General features: G+C 54.6%; 1 protein-coding gene and 1 long non-coding RNA gene across 2 annotated transcripts in view; one reads left to right on the forward strand and one right to left on the reverse strand.

The window, feature by feature from the left end:
• Positions 1–2883: 2883 nt before the first annotated feature.
• Positions 2884–3758, forward strand: LOC135405749 (uncharacterized). The gene is made up of 2 exons (XR_010425996.1): positions 2884–3166; positions 3518–3758. It is a non-coding gene; the product is annotated as an uncharacterized LOC135405749 (long non-coding RNA).
• Positions 3759–9637: 5879 nt separating this feature from the next.
• LOC135404791 (class I histocompatibility antigen, F10 alpha chain-like) overlaps positions 9638–25273 on the reverse strand; it is a 197754-nt gene continuing 182118 nt past the window's right edge. Inside the window, exons 5-6 of the mRNA XM_064639524.1 lie at positions 10253–10308; positions 9638–9661 (exon numbers count right to left, since the gene is read on the reverse strand). Coding sequence (XP_064495594.1) covers positions 9638–9661; positions 10253–10308 — 80 coding nt within the window. The remainder of the gene's footprint in view (positions 9662–10252; positions 10309–25273) is intronic.

A 25273-nucleotide genomic window follows, 5' to 3' on the forward strand; every position in this document is an offset into this window, starting at 1 on the left:
TGCTGTTTCCATCCCATTGCTATTTTCCCCATCCCATTCCTGATGTCCCCATTCCCATTCCAGGCATTCTCATTCCCATTCCAGGTGTTCCCATTCCAGGTGTTCCCATTCCCATTCCAGGTGTCCCCATTCCCATTCCCCCTGTTCCCATTCCCATTCCGAGTTCCCAGTGAGGAACTGCGGGATGCCGGAGCAGGAGCCAGAATTTATTGCCCAAAGTAGGAGATTTTCACACCAAAATTAACCCCCGGTTATGTCACCACTGTCCCCGTGATGTCACTAATGTCCCTGTGATGTCATCACTGTCCATGTGATGTCATCGATGTCCCCATGATGTCACCACTGACATTTCCCCTGCTGGTTTACCATTAAACCAGCACACCAGGTCTGTGCCCAACGGGGGTCCCTGTGGATCATCCAACGCGGGTCCTCCCATGGCTGATGGAGTTGGAGCAGCGGCCGAAGCTCTTCCCGCAGTCGGGGCACTCGGGGCTTCTCTTACCGGTGGGTCCGTTGGTGGGAGGTCAAGGAAGAGCTCTGCGTGAAGCTCTTCCCACACTCCCCACAGTGGAAGGGCCTCTCCCTGATGTGGAGGCGACGGTGGGTGTAGAGGGTGGAGCTGTCCCACATTCCCTACACGTGTAGGGCTGTTCCCCAGTGGGGATGTGCTGGTGGCTGAGCAGCTTGGTGCTTGTGCTGAAGCTCTTCCCACATTCCAAGCACTTGTAGGGCCATTCCCTGGTGTGGATGCAACGGTGTTTGCAAAGGCTGGAGTTGTCCCTGAAGCTCTTCCCACACTCCGCACACGTGTAGGGCCTTTCCCACTGTGGATCATCTGGTGTCGGAGCAGGGTGGAGCTCTGAGTGAAGCTCTTCCCACACTCCCCACATGTGTAGGGCCTTTCCCCACTGTGGATCATCTGGTGTCGGAGCAGGTCGGAGCTCTGCCTGAAGCTCTTCCCACATTCCTCACACATGTAGGGCCTTTCCCCACTGTGGATCTTCTGGTGTTGGAGCAGGTGGTGGATCTGAGTGAAGCTCTTCCCACACTCCGCACACGTGTAGGGCCGTTCCCCACTGTGGATCATCTGGTGTCGGAACAGGTGGGAGCTCTTCCTGAAGCTCTTCCCACACTCCCCACACGTGTAGGACCGTTCCCCAGTGTGGATACGACGGTGCTTGCGGAGGTTGGAGCTGTCACTGAAGCTCTTCCCACACTCCCCACATTTGTAGGGCCGTTCCCCAGTGTGGATGTGCTGGTGCCTCACGTGGTTGGATCTCTTGCTGAAGCTCTTCCCACATTCCAAACACCTGAAGGGCTTTTCCCTGCTGGGAGGCTGCTCAGGGACCACCAGCTCGCAGATCTGCCTCAAGCTCCGGCCGCCTTCCCGGCACACGCTGGCTCTTTCCTCCTCACAGACCCCTGGGTTGGCTTTGCAGCCCCTCCTGCGGGGGCATCTCCGGCCCTTTTCCTCCCCGCTGCCTTCCTGCGCCGGGGAGCCCTTCAAAACGGCCTCTCCCACCAGGCTCTGCCGCCGGGATTTGTCCTCCGCGCTCTCCGGCCTCACCTCGGGGCCTGGGGCAGGAAGCAACAAGGACACAGGGGATTTGCCTCCGGCCCACAGGGAAGCCCAAGGACATCCCCCCAACTCCGACCCCGGCAGGACGGCCACAAAAGACCGACCCAAAGGGGCACTGACTTCCTCCTCACCTGCTTGGGGGGCCCGCGGCATCTTCCTCTTCCTCGCAGCCTCCTCCTCCATCCGACCAAGCTTTGGGAAGCAGAAATCCTGATGGAGGGGGGAAAAAGGGGTGAGCGCATTGCCTTGGGGGTTTCTCCTGCCCAAGTCCATCCCTAGAACTCGCCAGGTAACTTGTGCCCATAAAAACCCACAAAACAACAACATTCAGCCCAAAATCCCCTCCCAGGAGTTTCCCCCCTCTGCTCTCTGGGGTTAGGGGGGTCCCCCCTGTCTGGCCTGATGGCACTTCTGCCTGCATTGGGGGCCCTCTTCTCTGGGCTACTGGGGGTCCCGCGGCTATAGGGGGTTCCCACTCTCGAGGGTCCCCTTGAGTGTTGCCAGGGGGGTCCCAGGGCTCACTTCTCCCCACTCTGCCTCCCGGGGCCGGCCGGCCCTCCTGTCTCAGCTCCCACCCTAGCAAACCTCTTGGCGCTCTCGGCTCCCACCCCGCCTCAAGACCCCCCCTCCTCTCCACACTCCAAGGCCTTCCCCCTCTCCGGGACCCCCGCTTAAGGGGCCCGGCGCTCCCTCTCTGCTCCCCCCCCCTCCAGCATTCCGGGGGTCCCCCAGCTCCGGGATTGCCCCTCTCTGCTCTCCCCCCTTTGGCCGCCCTTGCCCAATAAGTCTGATTATACAGACAAGCAATTGGTTTTAATCCACAAAACCCAAATGTAGAACCCACCACCCTGGACCATGAAAAAGTGCTGTTCCTTGGGCCCCCCCCCCCACGAGTCCAAAGTAAAAGGAGAGGAGAAAAATACCTGCTGGTGGGAGAGCTGTTGCAGCCTGGTCAAAAGTGGGGATTGCAGTCCAGTTGAGGATGGTGGTCTCAGGCTGCTTGAGAGCAGTGAGCTGCAGTCCTCCTCTGGATCCCACAAGTGGTAAAAAGGTTCCGAAACTCCAGGTTTATATATTCTCCAGTTCAGGCAGGAATGCCCAGTCCTCCCCTCAGAGCGGGCAATTCCATAAAAGGATGCTTAGTTCTTCCCTCAGAGTGGGGAATTCCATAAAAGGATATGAGGATGCTCAGTCCATAAAAGGCTATGAGGATGTTCAGTCCATAAAAGGCTATGAGGGTGCTCAGGACATCCCCCCCACCTGGCAGGCCTCTCTTGACAACAGTTCCTGGGAAAATGGCATGGAAGGCCAGAGAATACACAGTTTTGGGCTACACCCATCCAGTGAGGAATCGGTCCCAGCTGTTCTAACTAGGACACTGTGTCCATCATCGCTGCCGTCATCATCATCATCGGCCTTGTGGGAGTCGGTGTCTGGAAGCTCCGATCCGGTAACTCCCGGGATGGGGGTCGGGAAGGGGCACGGATCCGCCCGGCAGCATTCCGGGGATCCTGTGCCACGGGTGCTGATCCCGCTTTCTTTCCATAGGGAAGAGGGAGGGGAATGGATACGACCCCGCACCCACCAGTGAGTCCCAGCAGCGTGTGTGGATCCAGATCCTCTGGGCAGGGATCCCAGGATGGATGCCGGGATTCCAGAGGGGAAGGGGGGCCTAATGGCTGGAGCAGGATTGGAAGGGGATTCCAGCTCAGGGCAGGATTCCAGAGTGGGATCAGGTGGAATTGTGGACTGGGATCAGGGCTGGATTCTGGAGTGGGATTGGGGTAGGATGGATGGGGTGGGATTGGGGTGGGATGGACGGAGCAGGATCAGGAGGGAATCCAGAGCAGTTCCTACTTTCCCTGGGCTCCACAGCCGGCTCCATCCCCTGGGATGGAAACAGGGACATGGTGACTCCTTTCCCCGCTTTCATCCCAGCAGGAATCACAGCCTGAGCGATCCTGGAGCTGGATCCGCCCCTTCCCTCTCCCTGCGGCAAGGCAGGAGCTGCTGGCAGAGCTCATCCTGCTGCTCCCACCCACCCCGACCCCCCTGCGGCTCTTCCCGATGGATCAACTTCCTGCTTTTTCCCGTGTGGAACCCAGGACCGCAATTATTCCTGAGGCTTTAATTTGGGTGTGAAAATCTCCTGCTTTGGGCAATAAATCCTGGCTCCCTCCTCTGGCATCTGGCAGTTCCTCTGTTGGAACCAGGAACAGGAATGGGGACAGGGGGGCTTGGATGGGGAGACTGGGAGCAGGTTGGGGACAGCAGGAATGGGAATGGGAACTCCAGGAATGGGAATGGGGACATTGGGAGCAGGTTGGAGTCACCAGGAATGGGAATGGGGACACCGTGAGACAATGGGGAAAGGGATGGGGACACCAGGAGCAGGATGGGAAGACCAGGGGAAGGTTGGGGACACTGGAGCAGACTGGGGACATCAGGAATGGGATGGAGACGCCAGAAATAGCAATGGAGACATTGGGAGCAGGTTGGGGACAGCAGGAACTGGGAATGGGGACACCAGGAATGGGAACGGGGACATTGGCAGCAGGTTGGAGACACCAGGGACTGGGAATGGGGACATCAGGAATGGGATGGTCACACTGGGAAGGAGAGCACCAGGAATGGAGTGGGAACACGAGGGACAAGGATGGGGACACTGGGAACTGATGAAGAGGAGCAGAGACCCCAGACTCACCTAAACCCCTCTGAGCATTGAGGGTCAAGAGAAGCTCTGCCTGAGCTCTGCCCATTATTAATATGTATAGACAGATGTAATTGCATGAATATGATTTATCACATTTAATCACATATGAAACTTGTATAAAACCTCTGATTTTCTGTGAACCCTTTGAGCAAGTTCTCTGTGGTGCAAACCACGCTCGCTCCCGACGTTGGCAATAAATCCCTTTGCTGTTCAAAAGATCCAAAACTCTCTGAGCAGTTCTTCGGACCGGGTTTTTCAGCATCACAGAGGCAAAGGCACAAACTGAGGGATGCCCTCAGAGTTCAACATTCTCACCAAAGCTCCCCTCTCAGCTTCCTTTACACTGACCTCTTCCTGCAAGGACCTCCTTCCCATTCTGCTGATGCTTCTCAGGTTGTGTACCACCAGAAAAAAACCAAATGCCAAGGGATGTGCTTAGATTCACCAAGGATACAGCCCACCAGAATTAACATCTGATTCAGACTGGCAGGAAAATGCTCACCTGGCTCCTCTGCCCCCCAGTGCCCAAAGCCCACCCACCGCTTGCATCCCACCTGGAAAGAACAAAAAGACGCTCACAGAACGACCTTTGAAGAGAAGTGCCTGTCAGAACTGCAAGGAGGGATGCACAACAATCTCACGTGGGGGATATTCTCTGCTCTGCCCTGCAGACCCTTGTGCTGGGGTCAAAACACAGCCTCTCTGCTTCCCTCTCCTGAGGGACTTGTTCTTAGACATCCCTTTCCCCTCCCGGCAATTCCGAAGCCTGGACCCGGCTCTCATCCCCTCTCTGCCTCAGAGCCCTCAACTTCTCTTGCAGAGAGCTGGCCCACAGCCTGCACTGGGGCAGCATTTCCTTCCTGGGCCCTTTCCAGCTGCCCCCATGGGGACACTTCCATTTTCTGGGCCAGGCCCCAGAGGCAATCCCAGCCAGTCCTGCCCCTCGTCCCCAGCCCGGCTCACTGACTCCTGGGGGCCCCTGGAAGCCAAGAGCCAAAGGCCGACCCCCCCAGAGTGCAGCCCCACCCATCTGCACTGGGGCCCCAGGGCTTCCCTTTCCCAAGCAGCCCCTGCAAAGCCTTGTCAGAGAGAAAACTGGGTGACCCGAGGCCTGGATGCTTTTAGGAAACAGGTCTGAACATTTCTTGACTAATGGAGGGGGGTGACTTTTTTATTCTTGACCTTTCCAGTTCTCCATTTGGGGGCAGGATGTCCTCTGGGCCAGTGTTTTGTTCCCTTTGCAGTGAGTGCAGCCTCAGAGGGCTGAGCCCTCTCTGGCTGGGCTTGGCCTCTCCTGCAGAGACTCAGGCCTGGCTGGGCTGCCCCAGGCAGACGCTGCAGGAAGAAGAGCTCAGGCCGCCTGGCTCTGGTGTCCCTGGGGCTCAGCCTGTGCCCCATTGCTGTGCAGGGGCTGAGCCCCACCTCTGCCTCGGGGCCTTGGCCAAAGGGCTGGCAAGGAAGAGGCCCAGCAGCCTTGGGGCCTGCCCAGCTTTCCTCCTCCCTGGGGGCTCTCAGTCCTCCCCTGACACCGTGTGGGCCCAAGGCCTTGCTGGCTTCGGGCTCACGGCCCGCCGGCCCCATCCCAGCGGCCTGACCCCCCTCCTTCCCCTCTCTCCAGCCTCTCCTGCCTTTTCTGGCAAGGGGCCATCCAAGGAAAACCCCGGTTCTCAGCAATGGCACCTGTGGCACGGCTGCAAGGCTCGAGTGGGCCAGGCAAGAGCAGGAGCACCCAGAGCCTGAGGAGCCAGGAGATGCCCTGGCTGGGCATCGTGCTGCTGCGGGACGAGCTGACACCTCTGCACAGTCTCTGCCCGTCCCTGCCAGCCGACTTCTGCCCAGGCTCTGGGCACGGGGACGCAGCACTGACAGTTTTCAGCCACCGCGCTGTTCCACAGAGGCTGTGATGTCACAAGGCCCTTGCCTGGCAGCCAGGAGATGGGCAAGGCAAGGCAAGGACGGAGCCTCGGAGCCACCAGCACGCTGTCCCCAAAGGCTGGGGTGGCACAGAAGCCCAGAGTCCATGAGGTTGGCAGAGACTTGGGAGATCAACCAGCGTCCAGCCTACGCCCCATCCCCAGCACGTCAAGCAGACCACGGCACTCAGTGCCATGGCCAGTCTTTGCTTCAACACCTCCAGGGACGGTGACTCCACCACCTCCCTGGGCAGCCCATTTCAATACCTAATCCCTGTTTCTCTCCAAAAAGTCCTGCTCCTGTCCCTGACAAACAGCCCCTGACAGGCAGGTCCTCGTGTCCTCTTGTCCTATCTTCTGTTGCCTCGGAGAAGGGGCTGACCCCCACCTGGCTCCAGCCTCCTGTCAGGAAGTTGTGGATAGGGAGAAGGTCAGCCCCGAGCCTCCTCTTCTCCAGCTTGGAGAAGCCCAGCTCCCTCAACTGCTCCTCACAGGCCATGCACTGCAGAGCCTTGCCCAGCTCCATTGCCCTGCTCTCCACCCACTCCAGCCCCTCAAGGTTCTCCCTGAACTGAGGGGCCCAGAGCTGGACACAGCACTCCAGGGGTGGCCTCACCAGTGCCCAGTCCAGCAGAAGCATCACTGCCCTGCTCCTGCTGCCACACTCTTTCTGATCCAGGCCAGCCTGCCCTTGGCCTTCTTGCCCACCTGGGCACCCGCTGGCTCAGGTTCAGCCTCTGTCCACCAGCACCCCCAGGGCCTCTCCCACGGGGACCCTTTGCAGCTCCTCTGCCCCCGGCCTGGAGCTGCAGGGGTTCTTGTGGCCAGAGGCCCCAAAGGTACCAAAGGCACTCTTGAACCTCATGCCCACGGGCTCGGCCCAGAGGTCCAGCCTGTCCAGGTCCCTCTGCACAGCCTTCCTGCCCTCCAGCACATCCACACTGCAAGCCAGCTTGGGGTCCTCTGCCAATTTGCTCATGGAAGACTCAATGCCCTCCTGCACATCCCCACGAAAAATAGGCAACAGGACTGGACCTGTTACCCAACAAGTTCTAGTGCTTGGCAAAGGAACCCACCCAGCAATGGGGAGAAACTGCTGGCAGGAGATTGAATGGGGCAACAGACAATGGATGATGGACAAGTTCTGGCCCATGGCCATTTGTTAGAAAAACAAAGTAAAAGTTTAAGGCCTACCATATTTCAGTGGTCAGAGACCTGGCAGAGAAATCTATTTTTGAGACCTGGACACCAAGAAGGCAGAATTTCTAAACCACAAAGACCCTTAGAGAAACCAGAGACAAAGACAAAACTAACACAGACAGTTACTGAGGCTTTCTCTATCTAGGGAAAAGACAAGAAAAGGACAAAAACTGTGGACTAAGTATCATGCAAAGTGAGAAATCAAGAGCCAATAAAAGAGAGAAGAAGAATTCCTGCAGAGAACTGGTAAACCAATGGACAGGAATTCCTTTGCTTACTAAAATGTAGAAATTGTTAAGAGTTTAGAGAACTGATGTACATGTGTTAGAGAGCAATTGCTGTGTCCCTTCAGCGCTGAATGAAGTAGGGTCACCTCTGGAACCCAACCAACTGCTCAGAGATTTTATTCCCCAGCTTTCACTGACAGTTTCTGGGGACCCAGATGAGACAAAGCAGCGCCGACAGGGCAGAGCAGAGGAATCGTTGGCCCTGCAGCGTGTACCAAAGGAGTTTTGGGGAGATCTTCCAGTTCCCTGGTCTGGAGAGTTCACCATGCCTTCTTTTCTGGGAAAAAGAACAGGCCATGAATTTTGGGTCCTTGATTTTAAGGCCTTTTGCCTGCACATAAGGCACAGCAATGGGAAGGACGCAGCGTGAGGCTGAGAGGTTTCTGTCATGGTTTGTGGGCTTGGGTGAGATTGGGCCAGAATTACAGGACACCTGTAAAATCTGGGATTTGGGAAAGGTTGGGGAAGGTTGGGAAAGGTGTTCAAAGGGTGGTTTTGCCTGAGGTGTTAAACATGGGAGTGGGTCTGTCTTCCCAATTCCCAAGAGAAGAGATCCCAGAAAGCTCCCCTGCAGGTTGTGTTTTAGGGAACAGGAGAAGAGACCGAGGGTAAGGGGTTTCTTTCCTGGAGGGAAGGGCTGTCGTTCACTTGCAGGAGCCCTGTGCTGATATTGCCAGCCTGACTGCCCAAACTGAACACAGATGAAGATTCCTGCCGGATAAAAAGGACCAGCAAAGAAAGCTCTTGCTGCCCATGGAGTTCCCAGGGTGGCCCCCGGCTGCATGTGAAACCCAAAGGTTCCAGGCTTTCTTTCCTGGGGGAAAGGCTGTGACTTCACAAAGAGTCCCGTGGCAGACAGGTGGGGTTGCACTGTGGGGGTGTGAGGTGTTGGTTCTTTGGTTTCCAGGGGCTATTCCAGAATGGAGAGGACAGGCCGTGACATCACAAAGGGGCCCATGGCACAGGGGTGGGGTTGAACTGTCACATGGTGGGGCCTTGGTTCTTTGGTTTCCAGAGGCTAGAAATTAAGAGACTTCAGGTGGAAGTGTGGAAAAGAAGAAACCTTTTATTAACAAAATCTGAATAAACAGCAAATGGTGCAACCAAAAACTTTCAGAAGAAACAAAACAAAGTCCCAAATCCCCAGGTGAGGGAGAGAAACTGTCCCGGCAGTTCAAAGCTCTCTCAGCCCCGTGTGCTCGCAGCCAGCAGTGAAGGAGTCCCTTTTCCCAGGGGCAGTCCCCAAAGCAGAACACCTCGCTCCCAGATGGGTCGGGCTCTCTCTCTCTCTCTCTCGGTTGCTCTCCACGAGGTGTCCTGTGGGGAAAAAACTTCCTCTCAGGAAAAGAGAACAAGGTGGCCAAAAACCAGCTCCCGCTCTGTCCGGTCCCGGACAAACCCCAAAAGCCCCCGAACAAAGGACCCCCGCCCTCCCCGCGGCCACCGCGGTGTCCCCGAGAGCCGCCCTCCCCCCACTGCCCCTGCCCAGCGCCTGAGGCTCCGCTCCAACCCACCCCATCCCGGGAGACACAGATGGGAATGGGGGGACACTGGGAAACAATTCCAACACCTCTTTTCAAGCCTCTGACACCTGGTTCCCAGACATTCCCAAAGAAGGGGCTTCCCGTGGCTTCGAACCAGGGACTGACCTTTGTATTGAACCAACTCCTGGGGAGACACGTTCCCATCCCTCTCCCCATTCCAATTCCTGGGGTTCCCATCCCTCTCCCCATTCCAATTCCTGGGGTTCCCATCCCTCTCCCCATTCCCACTTGCTGCTGTGCCAACCTGCTCCCAGTGTCCCCGTTCCTGTCCCCACTATCCCAATCCTGGTCTCCCAGTGTCCCCATTCCCATTCCTGGAGTTCCCATTCCCATTCCTGCTGTCCCCAGTGTCCCCATCCCAGTCCCCAATGTCACCATCCCAGTCCCCCCTGTCCCCATTCCTATTCCTGGTTCCCAGAGAGGAACTGCCGGATGACGGAGGACGGAGCCAGGATTTATTGCCCAAAGCAGGAGATTTTCACACCCAAATTAAAGCCTCAGGAATAATTGTGGTCCTAGGTTTCACACGGGAAAAAGGAGGAAGTTGATCCATCGGGAAGAGCCGGAGGGGGGCCGGGGTGGGTGGGAGCAGCGGGATGAGCTCTGCCAGCAGCTCCTGCTTTTCCGCAGGGAGAGGGAAGGGGCGGATCCAGCTCTGGGATCGCTCAGGCTGTGATTCCTGCTGGGATGAGAGCAGTGAAAGGAGTCACCATGTCCCTGTTCCCATCCCAGGGGATGGAGCTGGCTGTGGAGCCCAGGGAGAGTAGGAACTGCTCCGAAATCCCATCTTATCCTGCTCTGTCCATCCCACCCCAATCCCACTCCATCCATCCCACGCCAATCCCACTCCAGAATCCAGCCCTGATCCCAGTCCACAATTCCACCTGATCCCACTCTGGAATCCTGCCCTGAGCTGGAATCCCCTTCCAATCCTGCTCCAGCCATTAGGCCCCCATTCCCCTCTGGAATCCCGGCATCCATCCTGGGATCCCTGCCCAGAGGATCTGGATCCACACACGCTGCTGGGACTCACTGGTGGGTGCGGGGTCGTATCCATTCCCCTCCCTCTTCCCTATGGAAAGAAAGTGGGATCAGCACCCGTGGCACAGGATCCCCGGAATGCTGCCGGGCGGATCCGTGCCCCTTCCCTACCCCCATCCCGGGAGTTACCGGATTGGAGCTTCCAGACACCGACTCCCACGAGGCCGATGATGATGATGATGGCAGCGATGACGGACACAGTGTCCTAGTTAGAACAGCTGGGACCGATTCCTCACTGGATGGGTGTAGCCCAAAACTGTGGATTCTCTGGCCTTCCATGCCATTTTCCCAGGAACTGTTGTCAGGAGAGTCCTGTGAGGAGGGGGGGATGTCCTGAGCACCCTCATAGCCTTTTTTGGACTGAGCATCCTCATATCCTTTTATGGAATTCCCCGCTCTGAGGGAAGAACTAAGCATCCTTTTATGGAATTGCCCGCTCTGAGGGGAGGACTGGGCATTCCTGCCTGAACTGGAGAATATATAAACCTGGAGTTTCGGAACCTTTTTCCACCACTCGTGGGATCCAGAGGAGGACTGCAGCTCACTGCTCTCAACCTCCGCAAGCACCGTCGTATCCACACTGGGGAACGGTCCTACACGTGTGGGGAGTGTGGGAAGAGCTTCAGGAAGAGCTCCCACCTGTTCCGACACCAGATGATCCACAGTGGGGAACGGCCCTACACGTGTGCGGAGTGTGGGAAGAGCTTCACTCAGATCCACCACCTGCTCCAACACCAGAAGATCCACAGTGGGGAAAGGCCCTACATGTGTGAGGAATGTGGGAAGAACTTCAATCAGATCTCCATCCTGCTCCGACACCAGATGATCCACAGTGGGGAACGGCCCTACACGTGTGGGGAGTGTGGGAAGAGCTTCAGGCAGATCTCCAACCTGCTCCGACACCAGATGATCCACAGTGGGGAAGGCCCTACACGTGTGCGGAGTGTGGGAAGGGCTTCAGGGACAGCTCCAGCCTTTGCAAACACCGTTGCATCCACACCAGGGAATGGCCCTACAAGTGCTTGGAATGTGGGAAGAGCTTCAGCACAAGCACCAAGCTGCTCAGCCACCAGCACATCCACACTGGGGAACAGCCCTACACGTGTAGGGAATGTGGGACAGCTCCACCCTCTACACCCACCGTCGCCTCCACATCAGGGAGAGGCCCTACAACTGTCGAGATTGTGGGAAGAGCTTCACTCAGAGCTCTTCCTTGACCTCCCACCAACGGACCCACCGGTAAGAGAAGCCCCGAGTGCCCCGACTGCGGGAAGAGCTTCGGCCGCTGCTCCAACTCCATCAGCCATGGGAGGACCCGCGTTGGATGATCCACAGGGACCCCCGTTGGGCACAGACCTGGTGTGCTGGTTTAATGGTAAACCAGCAGGGGAAATGACAGTGGTGACACCTGGAATGGGATGGAACACCTGGAAAGGGAATGAGAATGCCTGGAATGGGAATGGGGACATAAAGAATGGGATTGGGACAGTAGCAATGGGATGGGAACACCAGGAATGGAAATGGGAAGACCTGGAATGGGAATGGGGACATTGGGAACAGACTGAGGACACTAGGAATGGGAATGGGGGCAGAAGGAATGGCAGTGGGGACACGTGGAATGGGGAGGGAACACCTGGAATGGGAATGGGAACACCTGGAATTGGAACAGAGACACCTGGAATGGGAACACCTGGAATGGAAATGGGGACACCAGGAATGGGAATGGGAACCCCTGGAATTGAAATGGAGACACCTGGAATGGGAACACCTGGAATGGGAATGGAGACACCTGGAATGGGAATGGAGACACCTGGAATGGAAATGGGGACACCAGGAATGGAAATGGGAACACCTGGAATTGAAATGGAGACACCTGGAATGGGAACACTTGGAACTGGAATGGAAGCACCTGGAATGGGAACACCTGGAATGGAAATGGGGACACCAGGAATGGAAATGGGAACACCTGGAATTGAAATGGAGACATCTGGAATGGGAACACTTGGAATTGGAATGGAGGCACCTGGAATGGGAACACTTGGAATTGGAATGGAGGCACCTGGAATGGGAACACCTGGAATGGGAACACCTGGAATGGGAATGGGAACTCCTGGAATGGGAATGGGGACATCAGGAATGGGAATGGGGTACCTGGGCTGGGAATGGGAACATTGGGAATGGGAACATTGGGAGCAGGTTGGGGACACCAGGAATGGGAATGGGAACATCTGGGATTGGAATGGGGACACCTGGAATTAGAATAGGGAAAACAGAGGTGGGATGGGAACACCTGGAATGGGAATGGGGACAATAGGAATGGGAATGGAGACACCTGGAATGGGAATGGGAACACCAAGAACTGGGAATGGGGAAAACAGAAGTGGGATGGGAACACCAGGAATGGGAGGAGGGACAATAGGAATGGGAATGGGGACACCTAGAATGGAGTGGAACACCTGGAATGGGAATTGGAAAACGTGGAATGGGAATGGGAACACCTGGAATGGGAATGGGAACTCCTGGAATGGGAATGGGTACATCTGGAATGGGATGGGAACAACTAGAATGGGAATGGGAACACCTGGAACAGGAATGTAAACCCGTGGAATGGGAATGGGAACACCCGGGCCCGGGCTGTGTCCCTGGTGAAACAGGAGGCCAGGCCCAAAAGAGTTCACTAAGAAATTTGGGCCTGCTAACAAGCTCCCAACAGCCAAGACCATCTGTGCTCGTTCTGTTCTACTGACTGGAGCAAAGCTTCAGAGAATAGTACAGGAACATGTCCTAGGCCTAGAGGGGATAAATTAGAGAGACAGCAGGATCAGGGAGACATTGGAAGAGGAGGAATAGGCTGGGAGCCAGGGCTTTTTCCAAGCTTCAGTGAGCGGGTCAAGAAGAATGGAAGAGAAGGAAGGTCAAGCTGAGGAAGATGAGTTGAAGCCCCCAGAGCCATGGAGGAAGAGTGGAAGTCCCCTCAGGATTGAGGGCCAAGAGAAGCACCGCCCCAAGCCCCGCCTGAGCTCCACCTATACTCCACCTATTATTAATATGCAGAGATAGAGGTTGGAATCACTTGAATATGCATTTAATCACAGCTGAAGATTGTATAAAAATGCTGATTTTGTGTGAAGCCTTGGAGCAAGTTTGTCCAGCGCCAGCTGGCTTGCTCCCAATGTTGAATAAACAAATACCTTGCTGCTTAAAGATAAAAAAGTCTCTGAGCAGTTTCTCGGACCGATTTTTCGGATTCAGCTCCCAGTCAGTCCCAGGATGATCCCAGTCCCTCCTGGTCTCTCCCAGTTGCTCACAGTTTCCTCCATGTGGTCCCACTCATTCCCAGTTGCCCCCAGAAGCTTCCAGCATGATCCCAGTTGCTCACAGCCACTTCCAGTCATCCCCAGTGCACTCCCAGTTGCTCCCAGGATGACCCCAATCACCTCCTGCATGATCCCACTCACTCTTGATATGATCCCAGTATGAGCCCAGTCACCCTCGTTTGGTCTCAGTTGCTCCCAGCATGGGCCAAGCTGCTCCCACTGTGATCCCAGAATGGTCCCAGTTGCTCCCAGTTGCCCCTAGCACAGATCCAGTCACTCCAAGTATGATCCCGGTCTTCCCTCCTGACAGTCCCACTCAATCCCAGTTGCTTCTGTTGTAAATCCAGTCACTCACAGTTCCTTCCAGTTGCCCCCAGCCTGGTCCTAATTCCCCTTCGTGTAGTCCCAGTCACTCCCAGTACAGTCCCAGTTACCCCCACTATGGTTGCAGACACTCCCAGTATAGCCCAGTAGAGCCCTCAGCATGCTCATAGTCCTTCCCAGTCACTCCCAGATGCCCCAGTAACATTCCAGTTTCCACCAGTATGATCCCAGTGACTCCAAGGCACTCCCACTATGTCCTATGTCGCCTCCAGTTGCTCCCAGTAGCCCTCAGTGTGGTCCCAGTTGCTCCCAGTATGATCCCTGTTGCCTTAGTTCTGGTCCTGGAAGGTCCCAGTGTGCTCAGATCGTGCTCCCGGGGGGTCCTGCTGGGTCCCAGTCCTGGTCCCGGTGTATCCCGGTCTCCCAGTCCATCCCAGTCCATCCCAATCCATCCCGGTCCATCCCAGTCTATCCCAGTCCATCCCAGTCCATCCCAGTCCATCCCAGTCCCTTCCCAGCAGCCGCCGCCGTTTCCCGGGTCCTGCCCCCCCGCCCCCCAAGATGCTGACGGGGGTCGGGGCTCCGTCTTTGCCTTTGTCTCCCTGGGCCTGCCTGGAATGAAGGGGCCGCTGGGACACTGCGGGACCTCCTGAAACCAAAGGAACCCTGGGAGAATTTGGACACTCCTGGAATCAAGGCACAATTGGGACACTGCAGGGCCCTGTGGAAAAAAAGGAACCTTGTGACACTGCGGGATTCATGGAATCCAGGGGCCTTTGTGACAGGGGGGCCTCATGGAACCAAAGGAAGCCTGAGGTGTTTCAGAAGGTCATGGAATCAAGGGGCCACTGGGACACTGCAGGGCCTCTGGCAATTAAAGGAACACTGGGACACTGGGGCAGGACATCCCCCCTGCAATGGCCCCAAGACAATGCCCCATTTGCAAAGGGGTCAGTGCTGAGCTGAGAGGGGGCTGGGACAAGGCAGGAGATGTTGGAACCCCGACTGGTTTGACCCCAAATGAAGCCCCTGATGGTGAGGGAAGCCCTGGAGTCCAAGGACTGTCAGTCCATGGGTTTCCACCAGAAAGGGCCAGTCCCCTTTGCCAGGGGCAGGTTCTTCCAACAGAACCCTTCTTGGGGGTGTGTGGAGATTCCTGCCTTGGCTGGGGACCCCCCCAAGGTCACTGCTGGAGGTTGAGAGCAGAGATCTCCCCAGGAGCGCTGGTCTGGGGGAGTTCCATCCATCTCTAATTAAGAATTATTGCTTGTTTGTCACCTTTAGTAGAATTGCTTCAACAATTGCTTTAGTGTAGTGCCCTGTCCTGTCTTATCCTGTACTACTGGTAGTTTTACTGTGTATGTTGTGTAGTAAATAATTCTGGTTTAGTCCTTTTGTCTGATCATTATTAGTAATAGAAAGGAGGGGTGGGACAGCAGGAAGAGGAGTCCCAGGGAGGTCCCTTTGGTGTCCCCATCACTTGAGCCCTGGAGCAGTTCCCTGGGGCTCTGGAGGGGTTGGATCTGCACTGGGGGGGTCCCCAACCCCCCTGTTCATCCCTGGGGGGCTGATGGGGGGTTCCCCTCCACCCAACAGCCGGTGCTGCAGTGGCCACGGGGGAAAAGGTGGGAGAAGGAGGGTCTGGGGTGGCCCCTGAGCTCCCACCCTGCTGTGGGGTATCACAGCCAGCACGGCTTCCCCAGAGGAAAGGCCTGCTGATCAAACCTGAGTTACTTTATGACAACGTCACCCCCTGGCTGATCAAGGGAAGCCAATTGATGGGATCTTTTTGGGTTTCAGTGAAGCTTCCCATAGTGTCTGTGCCCAGATCCCTCTGGACAAAGTGTCCAGCCCAGAGCTGGATAAACACACCCTGTGCTGGGCGAGCAATGGGCTCCCGGGTCGGGCACAGAGGGTGGCAGTGACTGGGGGGACATCAGATGGGGGTCACTAGGGGGGTTCCCCAGGGCTCCATCTGGGCCCTGTGCTCTCCAACATCTCCATCCATGACTTGGGCGCAGCACTGGAAGGGACACGGAGCAAGTTTGCAGATGACCCCAACCTGGGAGGAGCTGCTGAGTCCCTGGAGGGCAGGGAGGCCCTGCAGAGAGACCTGGACAGATGCCAGGGAATCACCACCCATGGAAGTTCCACAAGGGGCAGTGCCGGATTCTGCCCCTGGGATGGGGCAACCCCCGATGTGGGGACAGAGTGGGAATGAGAGGTTGGAGAGCAGTGCTGGGAAAGGGCCCTGGGGGTCCTGGGGGGTGCCCACTTGGCCAGGAGTCAGCAGTGCCCTGGCAGCCAGGAGGGACAACCCTGTCCTGGGGGCATCAGGCCCAGCATGGCCGGGCCAGGGAGGGGATTGTCCCGCTCTGCTCTGCCCTGGGGCAGCCTCACCTCAATAGTGGGGCACTCTGGGGGGACACAATGGAAGGGAGAGATGGAGCCAGTAGAGAGTGTCCAAAGGAGGCCCCCAGGATGGGGAAGGCTCTGCAGGGGAAGCCTTAGGAGGAGCAGCTCAGGGCACTTGGGGTGTTCAGCTGGACAAGAGGAGACTGAGGGGAGACCTCATGGCAGTTCCAACTTCCTCAGGAGGGGCAGAGGAGGGGCAGGCCCTGAGCTCTGCTCTGGGGGGACCAGGGACAGCCCCCAGGGAATGGCCTGGAGTTGTGTCAGGGCAGGGTCAGGTTGGATGTTAGAAAGAGGTTCTTCCCCCCCAGGGGGGTTGGCACGGAACAGGCTCCCCAGGGCAGTGGGCACAGCACCAAGGCTGACAGATGTGGAAAGTATTGCAGAAACATGGTTAATAGAAAGAGGACATGAGAGAGAAGTTTTAGCTCTGTTCCCATGGTAAGAGAAAACTATTAGAAGGTCACTGTGTTTGAGAAACTGGGTACGTGACAGAAGAATAGAATATAGCAGATGGGAAAGCTGAGCAAATAGCAAATAGCAAACAAGTAACCATAAGAAGGTGAAAGAAATAGCATTTGTGCAAATATAACTTAGGTAATTAGAAGCCAATGATGAGCTTAGCTTTTGTAATATCTATGAAGCTAATTTGTAACCTTTTTAAGCAATAAAGTTGGATAAGCCATGATCAATTCTGTGGTCGTGTAAATTGATATCCCGTCGTCTACAACAAATGGTGACCCCGACTCGACTAAAAGAAGACTTCTCGATTTAAAGAAGACTTCTCGGCTTAAAGAAGACTCTCGACTTAAAGAGGACTTCTTGACTGGATTTAAGGAAATGGGGGAATCACGGTTGAGATGGCAAGGTGTCGGAGCCTCAGCAGCAAGGCTGGTCGGAAAAAGTTGGCATAAAGGTGCAACTTCAGCCCCGGAGCGTTGTATAGACAAGCTCTGCCGTACGTGCTGCCGGACCCTGAAAGGGCTGCAACAGTGCTGACGTAGGTATGGATAGGCAAGCAGCATATAGTTTATTTTCTGAATTTTTACAGAAAAAGAGGGTTAAAGATTTAGATTTAAAAAAGGAACTCCCTGGGTTACTTGATTATGGGAATGAGAAAGAGTGCTTTGTTAATCCTCATACTGTGCATTCATTAGAGGAGTGGCGTAAATTTGGTGATAAAATATGGGAGGCTGTTTTAGATGATGATAAAGTTGCAAAAAAGCTAGGAAAGCTTTGGAGGGTGGTTTATAATACATTGTTGCAACACGAGGCAGAACGCCGAGCGGCAGAGCAAGCACTAAATGTGAGACAGCAGAACAAAGAGTATAGGAATGCTGATTGGCTTTCTTATAAGACTTCTCCCCCAGCTATGCAGACAGTTCACCTCCCCGCTGTGCCCCCTGATCTTTCTAAAATAAATACAGATGGGTTGCTGGAATCAGAGACATCTGCAGCTCCTACTGCACCACCTCCCCTGGCCGATGTGCCCAGCGGTCAGACTGACCCTCGGTCCAAGCCTCCTCCTCCTGCTCACTCGACCAGTAGCTGCAGTCTACCCCAGCCGACAGTTGCAGATTACAACCCACCTGTCATGGTTTGACATAGCCCCAAAATCCAATTCCCTAGTTCCATCCCCCCTCCTACATCTCAACCTAATGTGAGATGGGTTTTTCCAGACAAAACACACCAGACTCAAAGTGGGAGAAAGGGAATATATTACAATGACTGTACAAATAAATATAACATCACATTATACACATGATCACAACTATCTCTACCATGAGATATAGTATTTACACTGGATCAGATCTCTTCTCCCCTCCAAATAAAAGTCCAGGAGGGAAAGAAGGACAGATCCCTTCCAGTCCTTAAGCAGCAGCATCTTCTGAGGCAGCAGGTTCTCCTCATCTCATGCATGCAGCAGCTGTGGCTGGCTTTCTGCCAGCACTCACATGGGAGGTATCCAAGCTTCTCTCTCGGCCCCATCGCCTCCAACCGAGGGGTCTTCCGTGGGCTTCGTAACCCCAGACAAGGTCGTTTCACCACGGTCATATCACGAGACACAGGGGGGTCTTCGTGACGGTCTGGTATCTCTTGCAGGGCCTCTGTGCCCTGTCTCTCAGGCTGCCACCGTGGCAGCAGTGCAAGGGGGGAGCCAAGGTCAACTCCCCCCGCATTCCATCTGGCCGTCCCGGTCCAGCTCCGGGACCTCTCTTGAGCTTCTCAGCTCCTCTCTCTCTCTGGTGCTGCTGTACTCCAAGGCTCCTCTAAAATAGGAGTCCATGTCCCTCTTCTCCAAGAGGGGTCTCAAGGGAGTTTTGGGGGATCTGGTATCAGTCTTACCCCCAAGAACTCTGTCTCAGTTGCTGGCTCTCCTTTCCTCGGCTCTCCTTCCAGGAGTCTTCTCTCTGGTGCTGCATGTTGTTTCTGCTGCTCCTTCAGTTCAGGTCCTTATCTCTGGCTCTCTGCCACCGTTTCTCTGGTCAGTCCCGGCTGCTGCTCTGTGCCCATGGAGAAAAACATCTCCCGGCATAACTACAGGCACCTAGCCCAGCTTTATGCTGTTCCAGGTCCCTGCAGCCCCCCAGCCAAGGGCTGGGAGGGGGCCAGAGGCCCCAAGGGGCTCAGAACCCCTTCCTCGTGGCTCTACAACATGGCCACCTCTCCAATAACAACCAAAAAACAACTCATCTCTTCCGGTGAGTTTGTGGTATGTTTACAATTTTACAGGAGCGCCCATTGGGCAGAACTTCAAAACTTCCAGGAGTTTCCACCCCTTGGGGTCTACCACTTTTCTCAGCCCTCTGGGGGAAAACAAGGTCCAAACCACTACAACACTCCACCCCTCGCTCCTGTGAAAATGTCAACATATCACAACAACTGAAAAAAAACCTCTAATCAACATGCAATCTTCAATAAACTAAAATATAATCAAAATATCTCTACTACATATCAATATAGCATTATCACAAACTTAACTCTACTCTTAGTACTTAACTTACATTACTATAGCCTTACTCTCTCTACAATGGTACAGTCTGTGTTTTGTCTGGAAAACTCTTTCAGTTATCACAAGCATTATGGCTCTTATCTTCTTTCCCCCGATGGCTCGCAACCATCCTCTGCTACCATTTATGTCATGGTTTGAGATAGTCCCAAAATCCAATTCCCTAGCTCCATCCCCCTCCCACATCTCAACCTAATGTGAGATGGGCTTTTCCAGACAAAACACACCAGACTCAAAGTGGGGGAAAGGGAATATATTACAATGACTGTACAAATAAATATAACATCACATTATACACACGATCACAACTATCTCTACCATGACATATAGTATTTACAGTGGATCAGGTCTCCTCTCCCCTCCAAATAAAAGTCCAGGAGGGAAAGAAGGACAGATCCCTTCCAGTCCTTAAGCAGCAGCATCTTCTGAGGCAGCAGTCTGTCTGTCTTCTCCACATGAAGCAGCTGATAGCTGGCTTTCTGCCAGCACTCAACGAGGGAGATATCCAAGTCTCTCCCTCGGCCCCCTTGACACAGGCAAAGGGGTCTTCCATGGGCTTCATAACCCCAGACAAGGTCGTTTCACCACGTCATATCACAAAGACACAGGGGAGTCTTCGTGACGGTCTGGTATCCCAGGAGACTCAGCTCCTTCTTGCAGGGCCTCTGTGCCCTGTCTCTCAGGCTGCCACCGTGGTAGCAGTGCAAGGGGGGGGAGCCAAGGTCAACTCCCCCCGCATTCCATCTGGCCGGTCCGGTCCAACTCCGGGACACCCTGAGCTTCTCAGCTCCTCTCTCTCTCCGGTGCTGCATACCTAAAACTCTTCTCCTAAATAGGAGTCCATGTCCCTCTTCTCCAAGAGGGTCTCCAAGGGAGTTTTGGGGAATCTGGTACAGTCTTACCCCCAAGAACTCTATCTCTCAGTTGCTGGCTCTCCTTTCTCCTCCCTTTCCAGGAGTCTTTTCTCTGGTGTTGCATGTTGTTTCTGCTGCTCCTCTGGTTCAGGTCCTTATCTCTGGCTCTCTGCCACCGTTTCTCTGGTCAGCGTTGGCTGCTGCTCTGCGCCCATGGAGAAAACATCTCCCGGCATAACTACAGGCACCTAGCCCAGCTTTATGCTGTTCCAGATCCCTGCAGCCCCCCAGCCAAGGGCTGGGAGGCCCCAGAGGCCCCAAGGGGCTTAGAGCCCCTTCCTCGTGGCTCTACAACATGGCCACCACTTCTACAACAACCAAAACTACAACTCATCTCTTCCGGTCTGGTTGTGATATGTTTACATTTTTGCAGGAGCGCCCATTGGGCAGAACTTCAAAATTTCCAAGGGTTTCCACCCCTTGGGGTCTACCACTTTTCTTTAGCCTCTGGGGGAAAACAAGGTCCAAACCACTACACTATGACTCAGTGCCGTCATCATTCTGCCAAGGATATCCTGATGAACCCGTCTGTCACCGCAGTGTCAGGTGATAGCCCTGACCAAAAGGGGAGAGGGGGAGGTGCAGAACAACTGTCCATAAGTGTCCCTTGGCTCAGGGGATATGCAGGGCAGCAGGGATCTGTGCTGGTCCCCTTTCCTCCTTTCCCCTTCCAGGTGACACTGGCCAAGGCCCCAGCACCTGCTGCCATGAGTTGTACACAGCTCCCCTGATGTTCAAGGTCTGACAAGCTTAATAAAACAGCTCCCACCAGAGGTTTGGTCTGATCCCCCTGATCTGAGGGGAAACCGTGTCTATGGGGGAGGAAGGCATGCTTTCTGCACCTCCTTTTTGTACCTCATCAAAACCACTTCAAGATTTGGACAAAAATCAAAGGATAAGCGACCAAGAAGGCTCCTGATAGCCTTAAACAAAGCAGATGTTGGATCCTGATTGCTCCCTTTGGGCTAGAATAGTCCCATTCCCTGTCAGAAAACTGCCTGAAGCCAGACACAGTCCCATGGAGAGCTCAGCCCTGCACTTGGCCACTGGAGCTGTTCTACAGCTGACGCCGCCTGACAGGGTGGCAACAGAGCCCCTCTGCTCCCTGTAGCTCAAAGCTAGTGGGCTCTGGGCACAAAGGGGTGAGGCCAGGAATGGGCGGGGGAATCCAGAGCAAGGGGCTACGGGGATCGTGTCGCTACTCTGAAGGGGACCTTCCATGGGCAGTCAACGGTATTTATTTCGGAGCGGGCCGTAGGGGTGCGTGGGGAGAGCTCTCGACTCTGCAGTTCCTCACGTGTCTGACAGGGCGTCTTGGGAGGCACTGGAGTTCCCCCAGCTGCTCCAGATCCATAGCACTGAGATTTCCTTCTTTCCTTCCCTTCTTCCCAGGGTCTCCTGTGGTGTTCTTCTGGCATTGGGTGTAGCAGGAGCCACCCCCAGGGCTCTGCATGGGGCAGGCTGGGTTGTGGCAGTCTAAAAATGTGTAATTAATAAGGAAATTGTAGATTTTGCATGTAAGTTGTTGTATTGTATTGTACTGTGCGTATGTTCTGTCCTTTCATTGGTTGATACTTGACGCAGTACCGTATAGGGTTATGTTCAGCCCCTATCTCCTATGATTGGTTGTAATTTGCATGCTCCGCCTAAACCCCATCTTCTGTTCCAGTGCCTTCCTTACCCACGTTATTTAAGGCTGGAGCCATTTTGCGCAGTGCTTTTTGTGCCCTTTTGTTCCTCCCTTTAAGCAGTTCAGTTGCCCCGCTACTTTTATAACAAAATCACCTTACCAGCTGCACCCAGAAAAGTTGGGGAGGTCTTTATTCAAGCGCTGACCTCCGCACTGGGTGGTACCTGCTACTCCTCAGGTGATTGGACAGAGCCATTCGTTGGTGTGAGTTTGGCATTCCCCACCCAAACTGCTACAGGAGTGCCAAGCTATTCTGAGGAATGGGGAGTTGTTACGAAGACTTGACCGGAGCCCTGCTTAGAGGGGCTGGGAGAGGTCCAGCAGCATGGAGTGAGCCTGGCCAGTGCAGAGGGGCCCCGAGCAGGAGATGAAATCTCTTGCAGAGAGGCGCCACTTGCCACAACAGCAAACGGGGAAATCTTCCTCTCCCTTCAGGTCAGAGGTAGAAGTGGATGGGATCAGTGGTGTTCAATCCCCCTGCAATGTGGAGGTGGAGATCCAAACAACCTATAAACAGACTGGCTCGAGCAAGGAAAGGCTGGGATGCTGCGACAATTATTGTGGCATGGTACTAAGGCAGGCCTGGTAAATCCAGATCAGATGCTCTGGCACCTCTGTTAGGAGGCAAAGTCATCCCAAGGGCTGGAGGCTTCTGCCCAGATGATGTCAGGAGGGGCTGCACTCACTGGTGTCTCTGAAGGTGTGAATCTCTCTGGGATTCTCCTGGTTCTTGTGCCATTTCCCAAACAACATGGGCAGGAGGAGGACTTTGCTGTCCCTTGTGGGAGAAACCTGCCTCTGGCTTTAGAGTGTTTTGAGAAAGTCCAGCTCAGACCTGCTTCATTTTCTAATGAGGGAAGTTGTCTTCCTCCATAGGCTGAAAAGGCCAGGAGCAAGTTACCATGTGTGTACATTCCCATACTTTCCTTTTGCTGTGCATAGGGGCTTTGGTCCCGTGGAAATGCATGGGGCAGAGGACAGGGGACCTTGGGATCAGGTGGCAATCTTGGCTACTGGAATGTTTCAGGATTCTTGTCTGCAAGCTGCAGTTGAGTGCGTCGTATCACTACTGAACCAGAGATGCTCCCCTGCCGCTCCCATCAAGTGGACTTGCTTTTGGGGGTCTTGTATTTCTTTCTTATTGTCTTTCACGAATCCAGGGAAGAATGTGTGTGATTTTCTGGTTCTTCCCCTCACCTAATCCCCTAGCTGCTTTTTGGAAGGCCTCTTGCAGAACCTGATCCTGAAGCAGTGCTTTCAGGGTTACCCAGGGACTCTGAGAAACTGGAGGGGGAGAGATCACAGATTCAGTGCTGCTTGTGGTCAGGGACTAACGGAATGGCAAGCAGCTGGCTCACTGGAGAGAGATATCCCATTTCTAGCTAAATGAAGCTAAATCTCTTATCCACAAACTTCTGATTCAAGTCCAGGCAGTTCTGTCTAGACTGGCCAATGGGGCTGATGATGCCTGAGACCAAATCTTCCTTCCTGGGGCATTTCAAAAGAGCCAGCCATACTGAAATCAGGAGCTTTTCTACATGTGCTTGATGAGCTCAGCTGCCTCAACATCTGTAAGTTTTCTTTTTTCAGACCCCATTGACGATGTGCATGGTGACCTCCTGGGATCCCATGGCAAAATGAACCTTCTTTGCCCCTGCGAGTGTAGCATCTTCCCCTTGCACTCCCTTCCTGGAGCAGTAGGTGCTGGCACAGCAGCCCTTCATCTCCAAGGAGTCCCCAGGGTTGTGAGGGGGGATGAAGCTAGGTGGACAGCAGATCGCAGTCAGAGGCCATGGAACAGGTTGGACATGAGCTTGGGGAGACCAAGTGAAGTTCATCCCATAGTAAAAGCCTCTATGGCCCATGAGGAGACAGCGAATCTCCCTCTGGAGAGCCTAGGTCAGGAATATACCCGCATCCATCATCGTAACGTCTCTGCATCTTGTTTGCAGACAAACCTCCTGTTAAAACTGCCAGAGCTTCCAAGCTGACTGCAGGCAGCAGTTGTAGAGCCCACGGCACCAGCTCCTAGGTCAGCAAGGAGTGCCTTTCAGATGCTGTCTCTCTCCCTTGTAGATCTCTTTGTGCTGCCCCAGTCTTTCTGATCTGCCTCATCCTTGACTTCTCCACCCTGCTCCCTGCCATTGCTTGAGAAGGAGTTATCTGCAATGCCTTTGGGCACCAGGAGCCCAGAGACTGAAGCTTTCCAGCAAGAGCCCCAGGCCTGTACAGCAGCTGTAAATTTCCCTTGTAAGAGCACTCTCATCTTTCAGCCCAGTGTTTATTTAGCCTCATTGTCTCTGTTGTACAATGTGGCTGCTTCAGAGAGCCCCTGTGGTCCTTCCACCTCTCTCTGCGTGGCCTGGCTGTCCTCAGGGCATCTTGCCAAGCTCTCATGTGGTGCTGCTGACCCCTGGGCTGGTGTCATATATCTTTTCTAGAAGATGATTTTTTTCAGCAAACGCCCTGTGGAGGACAGCAAAGCTGCAGAGATGAGCCCACATGTCAGGAGAGAGCCTGGCTGTCCCAAGAGCTGGTGCTGATGGGGGCCAAAAGTGCCCCTGGTCTCCCCCCATCCCAGTCAGCAGTGGGCTATCAGGATTGAACTGTGAAGTTTGTTAACTCCTCGGCAGCATGCCTGTGGGGTGGGGAAGACAGGGCAGGGGAGCGGCTGGATGGTGAGAGAAGGGCTTCCAGCTGTTCTGGATGAGATGTAGCAAAGCCATGGGGGCCATGTGCTGCTGCAGCCCAGCCTTCCTGGGTGCACTTCAGGAAAAGTGTTCTAAGAAAGACCTTCCCTCAAAGCAATGGCCTTGGGTTTTCTGGCTGCTTTTCCCAGAGGAAGCAGCATGTCAGCAAAGGAATCAAAGCTCAGGGGATTTCCAGTGAGAAGGACACTGGGAGGAGTTGGGTATGTATTCTTCCATCCCATAAAATGAGAACAAATGGGCCAGAGTGAGAGGTGAGGGATTTCCAAAGTCTGCTCATCTCTGATGTCTCCCCTCCCTGGCATGGAGGGATCCAGTGCCTCCGGTGCAGACCCGAAAGCTGTGCTGCACATCCGGAAGGTGATTGTCCTGCTTCTGGTCAGGACAGTGTTAATTTGGGCAGTATCCAGGAGGGGGCACAGCCAGGACATAGAGGTTATTCCTCATTTTGTCAAGGATGGGGGAAGGGGTCTCTTCCAGGTTGTGTGCGTGGTGGCAAAGTTGGGCACCAACTGGTGAGCAATCACGTGTGAGTCATTTGCCTCCCTTGTACACTCTGTTATTAGGATTGTTTCTGTTACTGTTCTGTTGCTGTACTGTTTTCTTATTTCATTGCCGTTT

This window comes from Pseudopipra pipra, chromosome W (genome assembly GCF_036250125.1).
Source record: "Pseudopipra pipra isolate bDixPip1 chromosome W, bDixPip1.hap1, whole genome shotgun sequence".
Lineage (NCBI taxonomy): Eukaryota > Metazoa > Chordata > Aves > Passeriformes > Pipridae > Pseudopipra > Pseudopipra pipra.